The 12,846-nt window shown below is 47.3% G+C and overlaps 5 protein-coding genes across 5 annotated transcripts; 1 reads left to right on the top strand and 4 right to left on the bottom strand.

Annotated features, from left to right (window-relative positions):
- Positions 1-443: 443 nt before the first annotated feature.
- Positions 444-1,773, bottom strand: EDB93DRAFT_657895 (uncharacterized protein). The gene is made up of 3 exons (XM_041457019.1): positions 826-1,773; positions 618-773; positions 444-553 (listed from the first exon to the last, which is right to left on the bottom strand). Exons 1-2 carry the CDS (start codon positions 1,671-1,673, stop codon positions 767-769), a joined length of 855 nt encoding a protein of 284 aa, XP_041312031.1. The 5' UTR covers positions 1,674-1,773; the 3' UTR covers positions 444-553; positions 618-766.
- Positions 1,774-2,800: 1,027 nt separating this feature from the next.
- EDB93DRAFT_1076829 (uncharacterized protein) lies at positions 2,801-4,046 on the bottom strand (the record flags this gene model as incomplete). The annotated part of the gene is made up of 8 exons (XM_041445273.1): positions 2,801-2,896; positions 2,954-3,166; positions 3,214-3,265; positions 3,316-3,365; positions 3,414-3,473; positions 3,524-3,616; positions 3,677-3,734; positions 3,790-4,046. 8 exons carry the CDS (start codon positions 4,044-4,046, stop codon positions 2,801-2,803), a joined length of 879 nt encoding a protein of 292 aa, XP_041312032.1.
- Positions 4,047-4,862: 816 nt separating this feature from the next.
- EDB93DRAFT_1120735 (uncharacterized protein) lies at positions 4,863-6,643 on the bottom strand. Its single transcript, XM_041448507.1, has 7 exons — positions 6,438-6,643; positions 6,297-6,361; positions 6,165-6,236; positions 6,008-6,114; positions 5,827-5,958; positions 5,621-5,782; positions 4,863-5,569 (listed from the first exon to the last, which is right to left on the bottom strand). The coding sequence occupies exons 1-7, from the start codon at positions 6,601-6,603 to the stop codon at positions 5,080-5,082; spliced, it is 1,194 nt and encodes a 397-aa protein (XP_041312033.1). The 5' UTR covers positions 6,604-6,643; the 3' UTR covers positions 4,863-5,079.
- Positions 6,644-7,381: 738 nt separating this feature from the next.
- Positions 7,382-10,680, top strand: EDB93DRAFT_658927 (uncharacterized protein). The gene is made up of 6 exons (XM_041457025.1): positions 7,382-7,963; positions 8,018-8,572; positions 8,622-9,066; positions 9,121-9,450; positions 9,506-9,693; positions 9,745-10,680. The coding sequence occupies exons 1-6, from the start codon at positions 7,569-7,571 to the stop codon at positions 10,496-10,498; spliced, it is 2,667 nt and encodes an 888-aa protein (XP_041312034.1). The 5' UTR covers positions 7,382-7,568; the 3' UTR covers positions 10,499-10,680.
- EDB93DRAFT_1295957 (CK1/CK1/CK1-G protein kinase) lies at positions 10,581-12,826 on the bottom strand (the record flags this gene model as incomplete). Its single annotated transcript, XM_041454617.1, has 10 exons — positions 10,581-11,423; positions 11,475-11,500; positions 11,557-11,703; positions 11,752-11,922; positions 11,970-12,104; positions 12,155-12,254; positions 12,303-12,451; positions 12,508-12,577; positions 12,638-12,678; positions 12,730-12,826. The coding sequence occupies 10 exons, from the start codon at positions 12,824-12,826 to the stop codon at positions 10,863-10,865; spliced, it is 1,497 nt and encodes a 498-aa protein (XP_041312035.1). The 3' UTR covers positions 10,581-10,862.
- Between the last annotated feature and the right edge of the window lie 20 nt (positions 12,827-12,846).

The following is a 12,846-nucleotide window of genomic DNA, read 5'->3' on the forward strand; positions in this document are numbered from 1 at the left end:
TACTGTCCAATACAGATGTTAACATATGCGAGGAACGTGAAGAGGACAATTGCTTGAGCGAGGGAGATGAACACGTCTGTATTAGCCCGCGGTGGGGGTGCGAAGGAGGTGGAAGTAGCATCTTTTTCTGTGCATGTGCACCTGCAAAACTTGCAGGACGAGAAGAGCCAGCAGAGCTGGGTGAGGAAACAGAGGAAGGTAAGCGTGCGTGCGCTTCTCCATCATAGTTGAAGTCCCACTTCCCCGCTTCACAACCCCCAACCCCCACTCCTTTCTCAGAGCCGCCTGTGACTGTCTCTCTGCCTGAAAAGTCGGCGCTGTGGATGCGCTCTCTTGGCGAGTAGGAATGTTTTGGTGTACGTGGACAAGGCAATGAAGAAGGAAGGGCAGGAGGTCCATCGATGATTACTGCTCCATCCACGTAGGTCGGCAGGCTGTGCTCGAGGAGGGAAAGTGAGACAGTGCAATAGCCCTACTGCTCTTTTGGTTTTCGTGGAATCGGAGTTGGGTTGGGGACGGTCGGTGGTGAAGAAAGTTAGTACGAATATGCGGCCTGAAAAGCAAAGAACGTTTTCATTTGTAAAAGAAGTGAGGAAGAATAAAAGCAGGATATTCACCTAGAGGCAATAAATTCCACACTTATACTTCCAACTGCACGTATACGTTTTTGCCACATCGTGATATCCAATGTTGCAGCAAAAGTACCATTGGGGCCCTCTTCAACTACGCACGTCATCTGGTGGGTGCCTGACCAAGAAGCAGTCCATCAGCAGCTGGCAACTCGAAAACATCAGCCCCAATCCAGCTTCTCGATTCAAGACTCACCACTCTGTAAACCAGCTTGCGCACAATCCGATACTGAGTCTGAGGTCCTGGAATAATGACTGATTACTCGTCACCAAACATGCCTTCCTTATTTCACTGAGTGTCACATGGGTTAAAGGGGAGGCATACTTGAGCAGAGCATCAAGGAGGGAGGGGCGATAGTTGACAATAGCCCAATAGATGGCAGTATGACCTGCTATATCCAGCTCTTGAAGAAGCGTAGACAGTGACAGGTTTTTCGCAGAGCATATCTGGGCACAGGAGGCCAGGATTTCATGTGGATCTGTTGGGGCCAATTGCAGAGATTTAAGACTTGGGTTGTCGGAATTGGTTAGCGGGGGGACAACGAGGTCGTGAATAAGCGTAAGCACGAACTGGCGGTCGCGTTTCGTAGCTTTAGAGGATGTAAATGGGAGAAAAGAAAGCCATGAGCTTGGGCCAGATTTTGCTTTACGCGCCTTGGTGGGCTTGCCCTTCTGGTAGGAGGACGCAGACTCTGCTGGAGCGATGTTGCGAGAATCAAAATGAGAACGCTTTTGAGACGATTTGCCCACGTCCACTGGTGGGATCACTAGATGTTGTGTAACGTGTGTTATAAAGTCGTTGCTCCTGCTCCTGGGCAACGTGTGTGCCTGACTTCGAGAAGGAGGCTCAAATTCATGCACGTCCGTCACAACAGTACTAGTAGTCCTGCCGATAGGAACCGCCTCATCGTGGTGAGCGAGAGCAGTGGTGATGGGGGGTATCGATGAAACGCCTCCGTAGATTGACAATGTGTCATAAGCAGGAGGTAGATGATCAATGTCAGGCTCTGCCTCTTCAGAAAGCTTGTTCGTCAGGACCACCATTATTAAGAACACATGGACTGGCGGATTAAAATTCAGAAGCGCGTAATACGTATACCATCATTGGGATTTGCTGATAGCGCTTACACCTGGGAGCTTACGGTTTATATTGGCTATGAATGAGTCCGAGCTTACTGCGTTTTTAAGGCACAAGCTGTTGCTTTGGCCCTTGCTCTGCGCTCAGCCTCATGAATTTGTTGTGGACAAATTGTCAAGCTGCTGTACAAGTAGTCTTTTGGTTCGACTTGAGAGCTGATACTATCTAGGATTTATTTCACTGTTTTCATAGCGTCCTAGGGCCTCAACTCGACGCCAATTCAAGCCGAAACGCGTTCAAGTTAGGATTCTGTGCGAACTGGACGGGCTGGTACCAATATCGCACAATGTCGCACAGCTAGTACTTGGAAATCCATGTACATGAATGGGCGGATCAAGGCTTGCAAAATACTCGTGTAAGAAGCAGTCTGAGGCGACTATAGTAATAGGCATATGGGAACAAACGGATGGTGCACATACCTGTATGAGAGGTGTGTGCACCATACACACATGGATGAGTAGTACGTCCGACTCGAGTCGCCGGCACCTCCGTTACCAAGCTCAGCTTGAAATGAGCCACCCATGCATTCTTAGAAATCGAGTGGCCCCAGAAATCTTGAGTTTGGTTAAGCTCTAAGGTTATGTAGCCACTGCACCATAAAAACGCAGGCATAAAGCTTTATCGTGTTGCCATATGCAGCCAGCCAACCAAAAAAGAGCGAAGATGATATCCTGCTCCACAAAGTTTTAGTATGCTCCTGAATAGGCGCCATAAGGATGGGTTGAGGTGCGTCGATGGTAAGGGTGTCACAAAATTATACCAGGACGAATGAATCTTCAGTAGGCAAAGTTAGTAGGAACTGCACATGCGTAATGCGGCCAAGGAACCTGTTTAGCGTCAAATAGTAAGAGTCCTTTATACAGATTGACAGCAGAGTCGGCATGAATACGTGTACGTCTATGTCCGAGAAGAGATACAGATACGGGCTGCGCGGCTACATTCTTGTCCTGGAAAATCAAGGTATCAATGAAGTAACGGATGGAATCAAACTCTGAAGACATGGTCAAACACAATTTAAACCAGGAAAAAATGATCATACCGAAATGTCTGAAGCAGATATCGGACATGCGAAACTGGCGGGAATGCTCAGCACCGGGTAAATCACGAAAAATAAGACGCGTAATCCAAGCTGAAGAAAAACGCGCAAGTGAGAACTTTATAAATAACATTGCGTGCGTGCACGGACCGTGAGATCAAGATCGACTGTAATATCTTGCACTGCTCCACCACCCACACCGCATTTTGTAGCGAGATCACTTAAAATTGCTGTGCTCGAAGTCATATTTGTACTGAATTCCAGCGCAAATGGGAAGGTGAAGTTGGTTTCTGACTTGGAATTGAAGGTGATGGCATTCTCCTGGCCAGTTCCGACAAGAGTGTTGTTGATAGGGTAATATGCCTGATGACTTGTAAGCGATAAAATGAAGTGAGCAGGGCATGACCTACATTTGCGTTTATGGACTTGAAAGACACGCCGAAATAATTTGGATTGACAACACTGTAGATCCGGTAATGAAATGGATCAGACAAAGTACATGATCAGCGTACGTTAGATTGATGCCCAGGTTAACAGTGATGCTTCCCGAGTTTAGTTGAACCTGATAGAGATAAGAAAGGTATATAAACACCAAGAAAGGCTGCCTTACCGCATTTTGAGTGGTAGACGGCCCTACGTTGCCAACGATAGCATCCGGAGGACTGACCCACTGCAAGAACATTTGAGTATATGGTCGACATTTCCCTTGGAAAAGCTCACCATGAGCAGTGCAAGCAGTATGCTGATTATGAGGAAGACAGCAATCATCAGCGTGCAACAGCAGAACCTCCCTATGCAGCTAACTCGGCTGCCCTACAAGCGGCGCTTAGTTTCCAATGCGTCGCCAAATGAGCGAGACATTGAGTTACTTACCCTTGTCCATAGACCAGCATTGTTCTCGCCTCTCCAGGTCTTGAAATCTTGATGTTTTCTTGTAAAATGTAGTCAGATAGGTCAGGAGCCTCGAAGAGTCGGTGGTGACTTACCGTCCAGTTTCTTTTGCATAGTTTGATTGCCCGTAAGGGTCTACCCCCTGTGCTGGTGGAGCATACGATGTAGCGATAGCTTGTGGGTTCGCATTGGGGTCGTCTCTGTATTCGCCCATTGTATGGGGATCATAGCCGCCTTGGTCGTACGCCTGGTGTGGCTGCCTGGTATTGTATGGGTTATATGATGCATCACCATATTGCTGGTTGTAACCTCCTTGCTCCTGCTCAGAATGCGGGTCTCTATATTGAGACATGGTAGATGGAGATGGTAAGAGTAGAGTTGCTGCGGGACTTACGAGAACGCTGTGCAATTAATTGGTTTCGAAGTGGTGCAAGGTCCCGCCAAATGCAAACAATACATAATTTCATGTTTAAACGGTGTACCTTTTGAAATTCAACCATTAATTGTAGTAAGAATAATTACACATCGGGGTTACCGAATTTAAGAGAGGCTTATATGTTGTACAAAATGCAAAGAAAATATTTGAAATTTCACGACTTCGAAAATATCATGTATACACAACCATACAAATGGGTATCCATAGGCTAAAATATTGCGGAATAGAATATAATAGAATATCAATTACTATAGAGAGATGTCATGCCGTGATGCCGCTGTTCATTTCCGTCTAATTCGCAAAAGATTATATGTGGGCCCTTACAGATTATATCCATTTTGGGCCACAACGCCATTGCTATCTGCTGACAAATTAATGACTAATTTACAACTGAGTCCACCATAGCGATAGTAGCTGCCTCGTCGCAAGATCCAGGACAACTGCGATCCAATCCGCAAGCTACCTTGTAAAAATTGATACTGAATTATCTCATCAGACTGCGCAGTCATATATGCTGGGTTTGAGTGGCACAATGCCGAACGCAATCTCTCTGTATAGGTCAAGCATTGCGCAACGTCCATGGCGAAGGTTTCTTCGTCATCAATAAGCATTTCTTCTGCGTCGTTCAGCATACTGTAGTTGTAGATCGTCCATTAGAATTCTCACTGACAGAATTTTATGCGAGCTTAAATTTCAAATATTCTCTCAACATATAAATCTCTCCTAATATTGATGACCTTGATGTGTATAAACTAAACTTCCCCGTCACGTTATTCAAACTTCGTTTTTGGTATGAATATGAATATGATTCCATGGGAACGTTCTAGTCCGCATTATTTTAATGTACCTGTTATTTGCCTACTTACGCGATGGGGTTATTTTGCATGAGAAACACGAATGGACAGTTCATTGCATATTCGATCAAGAAGATTGTATGATAAAGTCAAGGTCAACCAAATCCACTGGCACTCCCTGAAACGAATGGCATCCTATGTCTTCCAGACGAGGTCCCCGGGACGTTCGAGGATGTCACGGTTGCTGCACCTGTGCCAGAGTTCGGATGTCCGTGCGAAGACGATTGTAGGAAACGGTTGGACTGAACTGAGCGCATTTGGTCGGTTGTCTGGCCAGTGAAGTGTATGCCGCTAGCGCGGTTGGGAGTCTGTGGGACCGCGAATAAGCGTTGCTGAGGCCGATGTTGTGCCACTTGTGGTCCAGCTGTCTGCGGGTTCAGCGTCGTCGTGGTTCTTGTATCCGTCGAGCCCATCGCAGGTCTGAAGCGACCTCGAGACCCGGGTACTGGCGGGGGTGGAGGTGGCATAGAATGTTGACCTTGTTCCCCAGACGCCAATCTCAGATGCCGGGTAGGAGCCGATTGTTCGTGAGAGAGATGAGGAGCTTGCATGCGTGATCCCTGTTCACCATTGTACGCATATTGTCTGATATGCACCATTGAAACCAAAGAGTGCGAAAATTATAGATGTTCTTACTCCACAAAACGACTCGTGCCAGGTCGTTCCAGTTGATGGCTCTGACTGGGATTTCGTCCATGATCTTGACGGGTGAAATTTGGTTGCTCCCCGAGCGGCAGTGTAATTCGATTTGGTCCGATTGGGGTGACAATAGACCTAGGGCTGGAGCTTGCCTTAAAACTGGCTGCGTGTTAGATCCAAAATAAATGCAGTCTTTCACTTACTCGTGAACATCAGTCATCGGACGCTTGCCATTCGCGTTAGAGAAAGATGAAGGTTCCCGGGAATGGGCGGGGTCTAAGCCAGAAGCGCACTGGCGTAGGTGTTCAACTTCTCGCCGCAAACTGTCTACTTCTCTGTTCCCAGGTGAGGATTAGCGGTGCTACGAACTGTATGTCTACGGACTTTCTAAGAGCCTTTCGCTCCGCTCGAATACGTCCGCACGTCTGGCCCAGATGTAGACAAGCTTGTCGGTAGTAGCGAATGAGACCAGCGAATGTCTCTTGTTGAAACTGGTGCATTGAGGTCTAGATGGTAGCGAAACTACGTCAAGGAAACTCACTTTCACAGCGCTTGCTATTGAATCTAGTGAGTAAGGGAGAGGTCTAAACCAGTCTGACATTGGGGGCTCCAGCTGTATTGCCCACAAAAAATAAGCCAGATATCTTCCTACACAAAAGTAGTAAACTCATACATTTCGATGTAGGGGAACCAACTGGATGTTTTGGGCGTTACATTGCGCACAGCTCTGATCTGGCTCTCATTGTGTGAATAAGAAAAGTTAACACGAGTTTACAATGCACCACATTCGAGGGCAGTGGGGAAAGCATCTTACTGAGATGATTATTGCAAAGAACATGGCCACATTCTGTTATCCAAAACGGAACGGGTGGTCCGCAATCGCTTGATGTGAACAGGAGTTGACATACGGAGCAGTTGACAAAGTCCCAGAAATCGAACTCTGTTTCTTGCACGACTTGCTCGTTTCCGGTGTTGGACATGGTGCAAGGTCAGAACGTAAGTGCAATGCGGATTAACGCCGTCATGGTAAAAACTGCGAAATTATCCCGTTTGGGCGTTAGAATAGACTTCCGTACTTATGTAACCGAAATAGTCAAATGAAACACCATTCATTTCTCATCATCCGACTCACAGGACACATTTTGAAGACGAAGGAATCGGAAGGATCGTCATCCTTTTTTGCTATATCATGTCGAATACCACTGCTCCAATCTCATGTTCGGAGCTGCGGTCAGATACGACGCATAGTTCAACCCTCGATTCGGACTCACATAGACGCCACTCTATGGTCAATCATGGTACTAGACACTCAACCAAACCATTAATCTCCACCAAGGGCTGGACCCTCCCGCAGTTGATAAAAAAATCGCCCAATTTCTGTTCAGTGGACAGGGTCCGTTTTGACGATCCGACGCTGATGCAAACAATTCGGATGCACGAAGGTTCTGGTGCCCCCTTGATCATTGAAGGGTTTCATGAGCACGACAGCTGGCCTGCCGATCTGTTTACCTTGGATTGGCTCAGTGAGCATGGGAAACCAGGTAAGGCATTATCTCTCACAATCGAACGCGTGCCGCTCGACTAATCGCGGATTCAAAGGGGCGTTCGCACGTAACGTGCGCACCTGGGTTGATTTCAACCTGCCGCTTTCCGAGCTCATCTATAAACTTCGTACCACACCAGTATATGCTAATGAAAATGGTGAGGACGCTGTATCACGTCGTTCTTTGTGTCATCTCACTTTTGCCAGAAACTGAGCGACTTTATGGCAAAGATGCGGAATGCCCGCATGAGTGGGCCACCTGGCTATCAACGTCTGGCGTCCTCCCAAGTGATCTCCTGCCTCACGGAAGTAATGATTACTTAAAGTATCTTTCGGTCAGTTTGTTTATACTTTGTGTCTATACAGATAATCAGCTTCGAATAGAGCGATGTACAGACTTTGATGTGCTACCTTGGAGTAGGGGACACATTTACTCCTTTTCACAAGGATCTATGCGCATCTTCTGGCCAAAATCTCATGTGTTATACTGAGAATGGCGGGTCATCTTTCTGGTTCATGACAGAAAGTTCGGCTGCACCAGCCATGGCTGAATTCTTTCAGAAGATCAACGAGGAATTAGATTTTGAAACACATGTCGTGACCCTGAAAGAGTTGGGGCGGTCGACACTCAAAATCTACATTGCGGAACAAACCCTTGGCGACTTAGTACTCGTTCCCCCAAGAAGCTGTCACCAAGTCATCAATAATGGTGGCATCACGATGAAAACATCCTGGTCGCGTATGACCTTCAAGGGGTTGTCGAATGCTCTCTATCATGAACTTCCTGTATATCATCGGTATGTTTCTATTATACTGGTGCATTTTGCCGATTCAGTGACATACTTATGCAGAGTATGCCGACCGGAGACATACAAGGTCAAGTTGAATATATATTGCGCCCTTCACCGACAGACACAGATGCTTCGTGAACTTCAACAGCAGACAAGTTCTCCTCACCCCGACCGGTTATTGCCCACTGTAAATTTGGACCTTAAGCGGGTGGCTGATGATCTTTATCACTTACTTGAGTTACTTGATGATGTCTTCGGGGAAGAATATTCACCAAAACATCAAGATATGCCGCATGTTTCGCGATCCGATACCTACCATCAAAGCGACATCTCCTGTGATTTCTGCGGCGCGGATATCTTCCAGAGTTTCTTTGAGTGCATACCCTGTGCTCTGCATTTACCTGGGCTTCATAACGAGATGAAGATCGGAGATGGTATTGTGGTTTGCCCTCTTTGTTATGTCGAGGGTCGTGGTTGCAATTGCGGGACTATGAATCCCACTCAGTGCCGGCCTTTTGGCGATTTGCTAAGAGCCCGTGATGAAGCCCTACGTGCCATTCGAGATGTATGTCCTGAAGTCGTAAAGGACCACGAGTGTCTACTGGGGAATTCAAAGTGAGTATACTTGTGCTTGTGGGAAGCTGCTGGTTAAATGCGTGTTCAGGTCTATCGTATCAGCACGTCATGTCGGTATCTTTATAGCTGCGTGCGTTTTGTATGAACGACGACCGAAGCTCCCTTACGTCGAGGAGCCACTGCGCGTGTGCTTGTCAAAGCATGGACTCTCTCAAAGTGCGATAATCTACTGCCCACTCTGTCATGTCGGACGATGCATGACTCATATATTGGAGGGCTATCATATGCATTCTGCACCAGCGCTCTTGATGTCGAATGATGTAAAAGTGTGGCATGGCTATCACAAAGAATCCAAGGCAGTGTTCAGGGAAAAGTATGCACATATCCAGCATGACGAAGAGACTGGTGCACGTCCAGATTTTCACTTGAAGTTGGCATACGTTGCATCCAAATTTCGTACGTGCAGGTCTATCAACCCGAATGCAACGATACCAGGATGGTATGATAAATGCATAGAGCTGACTAGCGCATCTGTGAGAGGACCCCCATTCTTATTGTTTCCGCGCAGCAGTTAACACATTGACAAGGTTGCATCGTCCCCATTAAAGCAGGCGACCGATGGTTCTAGTTCCCAGGCAACGTTCACTAAACCTGAGAAGCGTTCTTCGTCTACGTCAACGCTTTCCCGCAGGTTTCCAAGTTCTAGTGAATCACTTCCAAACGACTTTCAAGGTAGTTCACCAAGCCACCGTGCGGATCATAAATCACTGCCCACAACTCGAAAACTTCCAGGCGTACCACTTGCAAACGGGAAGAAGCGAAGGTTTGTTATGGACTTTGTATCTGTTCCCCCCATTCCATGTGATGGGCCTTCATCCAGTATGTTTGACGATAACACAACTCGTATAGGATCTTCGGTATTTGCTCCACATTTATCTTCGCGTATCAGGTACTGACATAGGATGTATATAGCCAGATGAAGATGATTCATCTTCAAGACTTGACGCTTATCCTCGAACCCACACGCGGCATGTCGACGAGTATGAACAGCTCGATGCCTCCGCCAGCGATTCGAGTGGTCCGCCTCCAAAGAAGCAGCGTGTTGGTCCCCCCAGAAATAGACTTCTGAGAAGAAGAGAGCCCCTCAGATTAGAGAAACGGTAGGCTCATCTGTCGAAAGTGGGAGTGTGACTGAGCGTATGGCTGCATAGTGCGTCAACTGGCAAAGTCTATCTCACGAACAAACCTCAATTCCCCGTCAAATTACTTCCAAATTCTCACCACCCCGCCAAGAAAGCAGCGCGGAGCCAAGCAATACCCGATAACGTCCAATCAGTCGTTCAGAAGCAGCTACGCCTGGCGCTGGCCGAAAATGAAAAGTTAAGGGTTGCTAATGCCAGATTGGAGAAAGATAACGAAATAATGAAGAAAGGCCACGAAATATTGGAGGACAAGATATGCACAATGCAAAGACGCAACGTGGAATTAACAAACATGGCGAGAAGCTTCCGTGCGCAATCCCGCAAGAAGCGCAACAACCTTGACTCTCTTGGACAAGGTCCTGTCAATTATCCTTTCGCATCTACTCCTCCGATTCACAGGCACCAGGAAGGTCGAGACTCTCTTCCTAGTGCTAGATCCTACACAGCGACGCCTTCCACCGCTACCAGTACAGGCGCCCAAACCCAAGAGATGGGCCACTCTTTCCGTATCGGACATCGATCTGCGGGTCACTATCTCCCCATCGAAAACACATCGTGTCATGAGCTAGAGATGGAAGGGTCACATACGGACACAACACAGCAGTCCTATGCCCCATCTGACGAGGAGAATGATCTGCCCGAGACACTCGTCGCGGAGCCTACTCGAGCTCAAAGCCAAGTTAGTTCTTCTGAAGACGATGGCAATTCTCCCTCACTTCTGGAAACTGAAACTGAGTCTATCGCCGCTAGCGTGGAGTACTGAGCTTGTATTTTGCCCTGAATGAGCACTCCTGATCCCATAGTCAGTTGTACATAATTATCCTCGATTGACCACTTTACTGCACATATCTCAAATCATAATTACTCTTGTATACCACTCCCATCACCAATTTACTTACACACTCCTGGTAGTCAGTGAATCCGTACAAAGATAGTCAAGAGCAAGATTTGATCATTTGATCAAAGCTACGGCGGATGTCCAAACATAAACCGAGAAAGTGGATATTAGGTGCAAGTAATGAATGGGGTATATATCAAAGCGTCGAAGGTAATGACTGACGATGGATGGAGTTACGTTGATCATAGCATGGAACAGAAATAGGGGAAGAACCAGAAGTTGGCGACAATCAGCCGCACCGGCATGTAAGGATTCTCCAGATACTCGACTTTGGTTGGGGAGGGTCGTCATCTTGTTGCTGGCGGTAGTCCTCGCCGCGAGAAACACCTGCTTCATTGCCGTGGGCACGTACTGCGCTTATTGCAGGTGGAGCAGCCCCAACCGTCGACACCATAGGAGATGCACGTCCGTATGCAGCTTGAGATCCGTATGGTTCCTCGCCTGCGTCCCAGCCGTATTCACCAGTAACTACATTCGCGTAAGGATGTTGCGGCGCACCAACATTATTAGATCTGTTTTGTGGCGTCGAGATTGGAACGTTAATCTGAGCAGCAGCAGAGAGAGGGGTAGCAGTGCCACCAGGTGCATTTCCTGCTCCAGGGGTAAGCGCATTAGGGACTCTACGCTTCGAGCCGTGTCTAACGAGCGCTGGTGAAGGTGGGTTAACTCCACCAGTCTGAGATGTGCGGCGCCAATCCGCATCCCGACGTCGTTCCAAATCTTTTCGACGGTCTTGCGGCGCGGGTGCTACGGCGGCATTCTGTATTTGAGCAAGTACTTGCGATTGCCCCTGCACGACACGATAAATTTCTTGTATTTGGGAAAATGAAACTTCACCTACCTGCGAAGCTTCCCAACCTTTACCACCTGTGTAGTTTGCGAAAGATCAATGAAGAGATTACCAGACGCAAGGAAAATTGTACCATTCAATAAGTTCCAATCAAAAATGCCATCGTCTGGGTCGTTGTTATTCTTCATGACTTTGGAAAAGAGCTCCCTCAAGAAATCATAGTCCGGGGTCTCCTCAAATCCAAGCTTTCGAACATAGTTCAAGTAGATACCGAATTCCTCTGTACGAGAGTTACTGGAGCACTAAGACACTTGAAGAACCAACAAACCTGGATATCCCTCGCATAGGTCCTTGATGGGTGTCGTCTGCTTCTTTTCTCCAATCTTTTCGTACTTTTGCTTGTTGGTGGCAGCCTTCAGCCCTTGCCAAGGTAGACTTCCCCGCAAAAAGTACATGAAGACATGCCCAAGCGCTTCTAAATCGTCTCTCCGAGATTGCTCTAAAGAAATAAGACAATACGACCGATCAAGACAGAAAGACACATACCTCGCCCCAAATGAGTATTGATGCTCATGTATCGTGCCGTGCCACTCAAACTTTTCCGTTCCCGGTAAGGAATGTGTTGCTTGGTTTTAGGATCGCGGTATTGTTTGGCCATTCCAAAGTCAACGACATGAATGACTACGAGACATATGTGAATGTAATATCCGCCATGAACGTAGGAAACTTACGATTGGCCGACTTCGTGCCCGGACGCCCAATGAGGAAGTTGTCAGGCTTGATGTCTCGGTAAATAAGATTTTTGTCGTGGATAGTTTGTACCCGGGACAACTACTGATAGTCAGAGGGTGGTAAGAAAGCGAAAAAGGTGACACGTACCATTTGTCGGGCTGCCATGCACACCGTCTTGATAGAAAACTTGCGGCCGCACATATCAAATAGATCCTCCAGGCTGGGTCCCAAAAGATCAATCACCAAAATGTTGTGGAGGCCTTCCTGCCCAAAGTGATATATTTGGGGAATACCAGCTACAATACGCGTGAATTAGACTTCATTTACTTGCAAGTCCGACGACTTTACGCACTGCAGCCAGCTAGGATACGGTATGAACGACATTCATCTCGGAGTTGAGGTGCCTCTGCTTTGCGTGGCTCCTACAGCCAAGGAAGATATATAAGGAATAAAAGCAGAGATCAGTGAAGCAGAGCACCCACAAACTTGATGGCGACAGTCGTGGAGTTTAACAAGTTCGTTCCTGAAATGCTATGGTCAGCTCAAACTGAAACATGTTGAAAGAGGTGCGGACCTTCGAAGATAACACCGAATGAGCCTTCTCCGATTTTCTTGCCAACACGGTAATGCGCGCCAACTACATTCGCCGTACCAGAGTTATGAGAAGACATGAGAGGCGTATGAAAGGTTA

The sequence above is a fragment of the Suillus bovinus genome, assembly GCF_016758785.1.
Source record: "Suillus bovinus strain UH-Sbo-P2 chromosome Unknown EDB93scaffold_5, whole genome shotgun sequence".
In the NCBI taxonomy this organism is placed as follows: Eukaryota; Fungi; Basidiomycota; class Agaricomycetes; order Boletales; family Suillaceae; genus Suillus; species Suillus bovinus.

What these genes read in the sequence shown, in the direction of transcription:
- EDB93DRAFT_657895 (XM_041457019.1), bottom strand. Translation starts at nt 1,673, where the DNA reads ATGGTGGTCCTGACGAACAAGCTTTCTGAAGAGGCAGAGCCTGACATT.
- EDB93DRAFT_658927 (XM_041457025.1), top strand. Translation starts at nt 7,569, where the DNA reads ATGTGCTACCTTGGAGTAGGGGACACATTTACTCCTTTTCACAAGGAT. An exon ending in GAACTTCCTGTATATCATCG is followed by an intron (nt 7,964 to 8,017) that starts GTATGTTTCTAT and finishes ATACTTATGCAG; the next exon opens with AGTATGCCGACCGGAGACAT. An exon ending in CAACTCGTATAGGATCTTCG is followed by an intron (nt 9,451 to 9,505) that starts GTATTTGCTCCA and finishes GGATGTATATAG; the next exon opens with CCAGATGAAGATGATTCATC.
- EDB93DRAFT_1120735 (XM_041448507.1), bottom strand. Translation starts at nt 6,603, where the DNA reads ATGTCCAACACCGGAAACGAGCAAGTCGTGCAAGAAACAGAGTTCGAT. An exon ending in TGGTTCCCCTACATCGAAAT is followed by an intron (nt 6,237 to 6,296) that starts GTATGAGTTTAC and finishes TGGGCAATACAG; the next exon opens with CTGGAGCCCCCAATGTCAGA. An exon ending in GAGCGAAAGGCTCTTAGAAA is followed by an intron (nt 5,959 to 6,007) that starts GTCCGTAGACAT and finishes ACCTGGGAACAG; the next exon opens with AGAAGTAGACAGTTTGCGGC.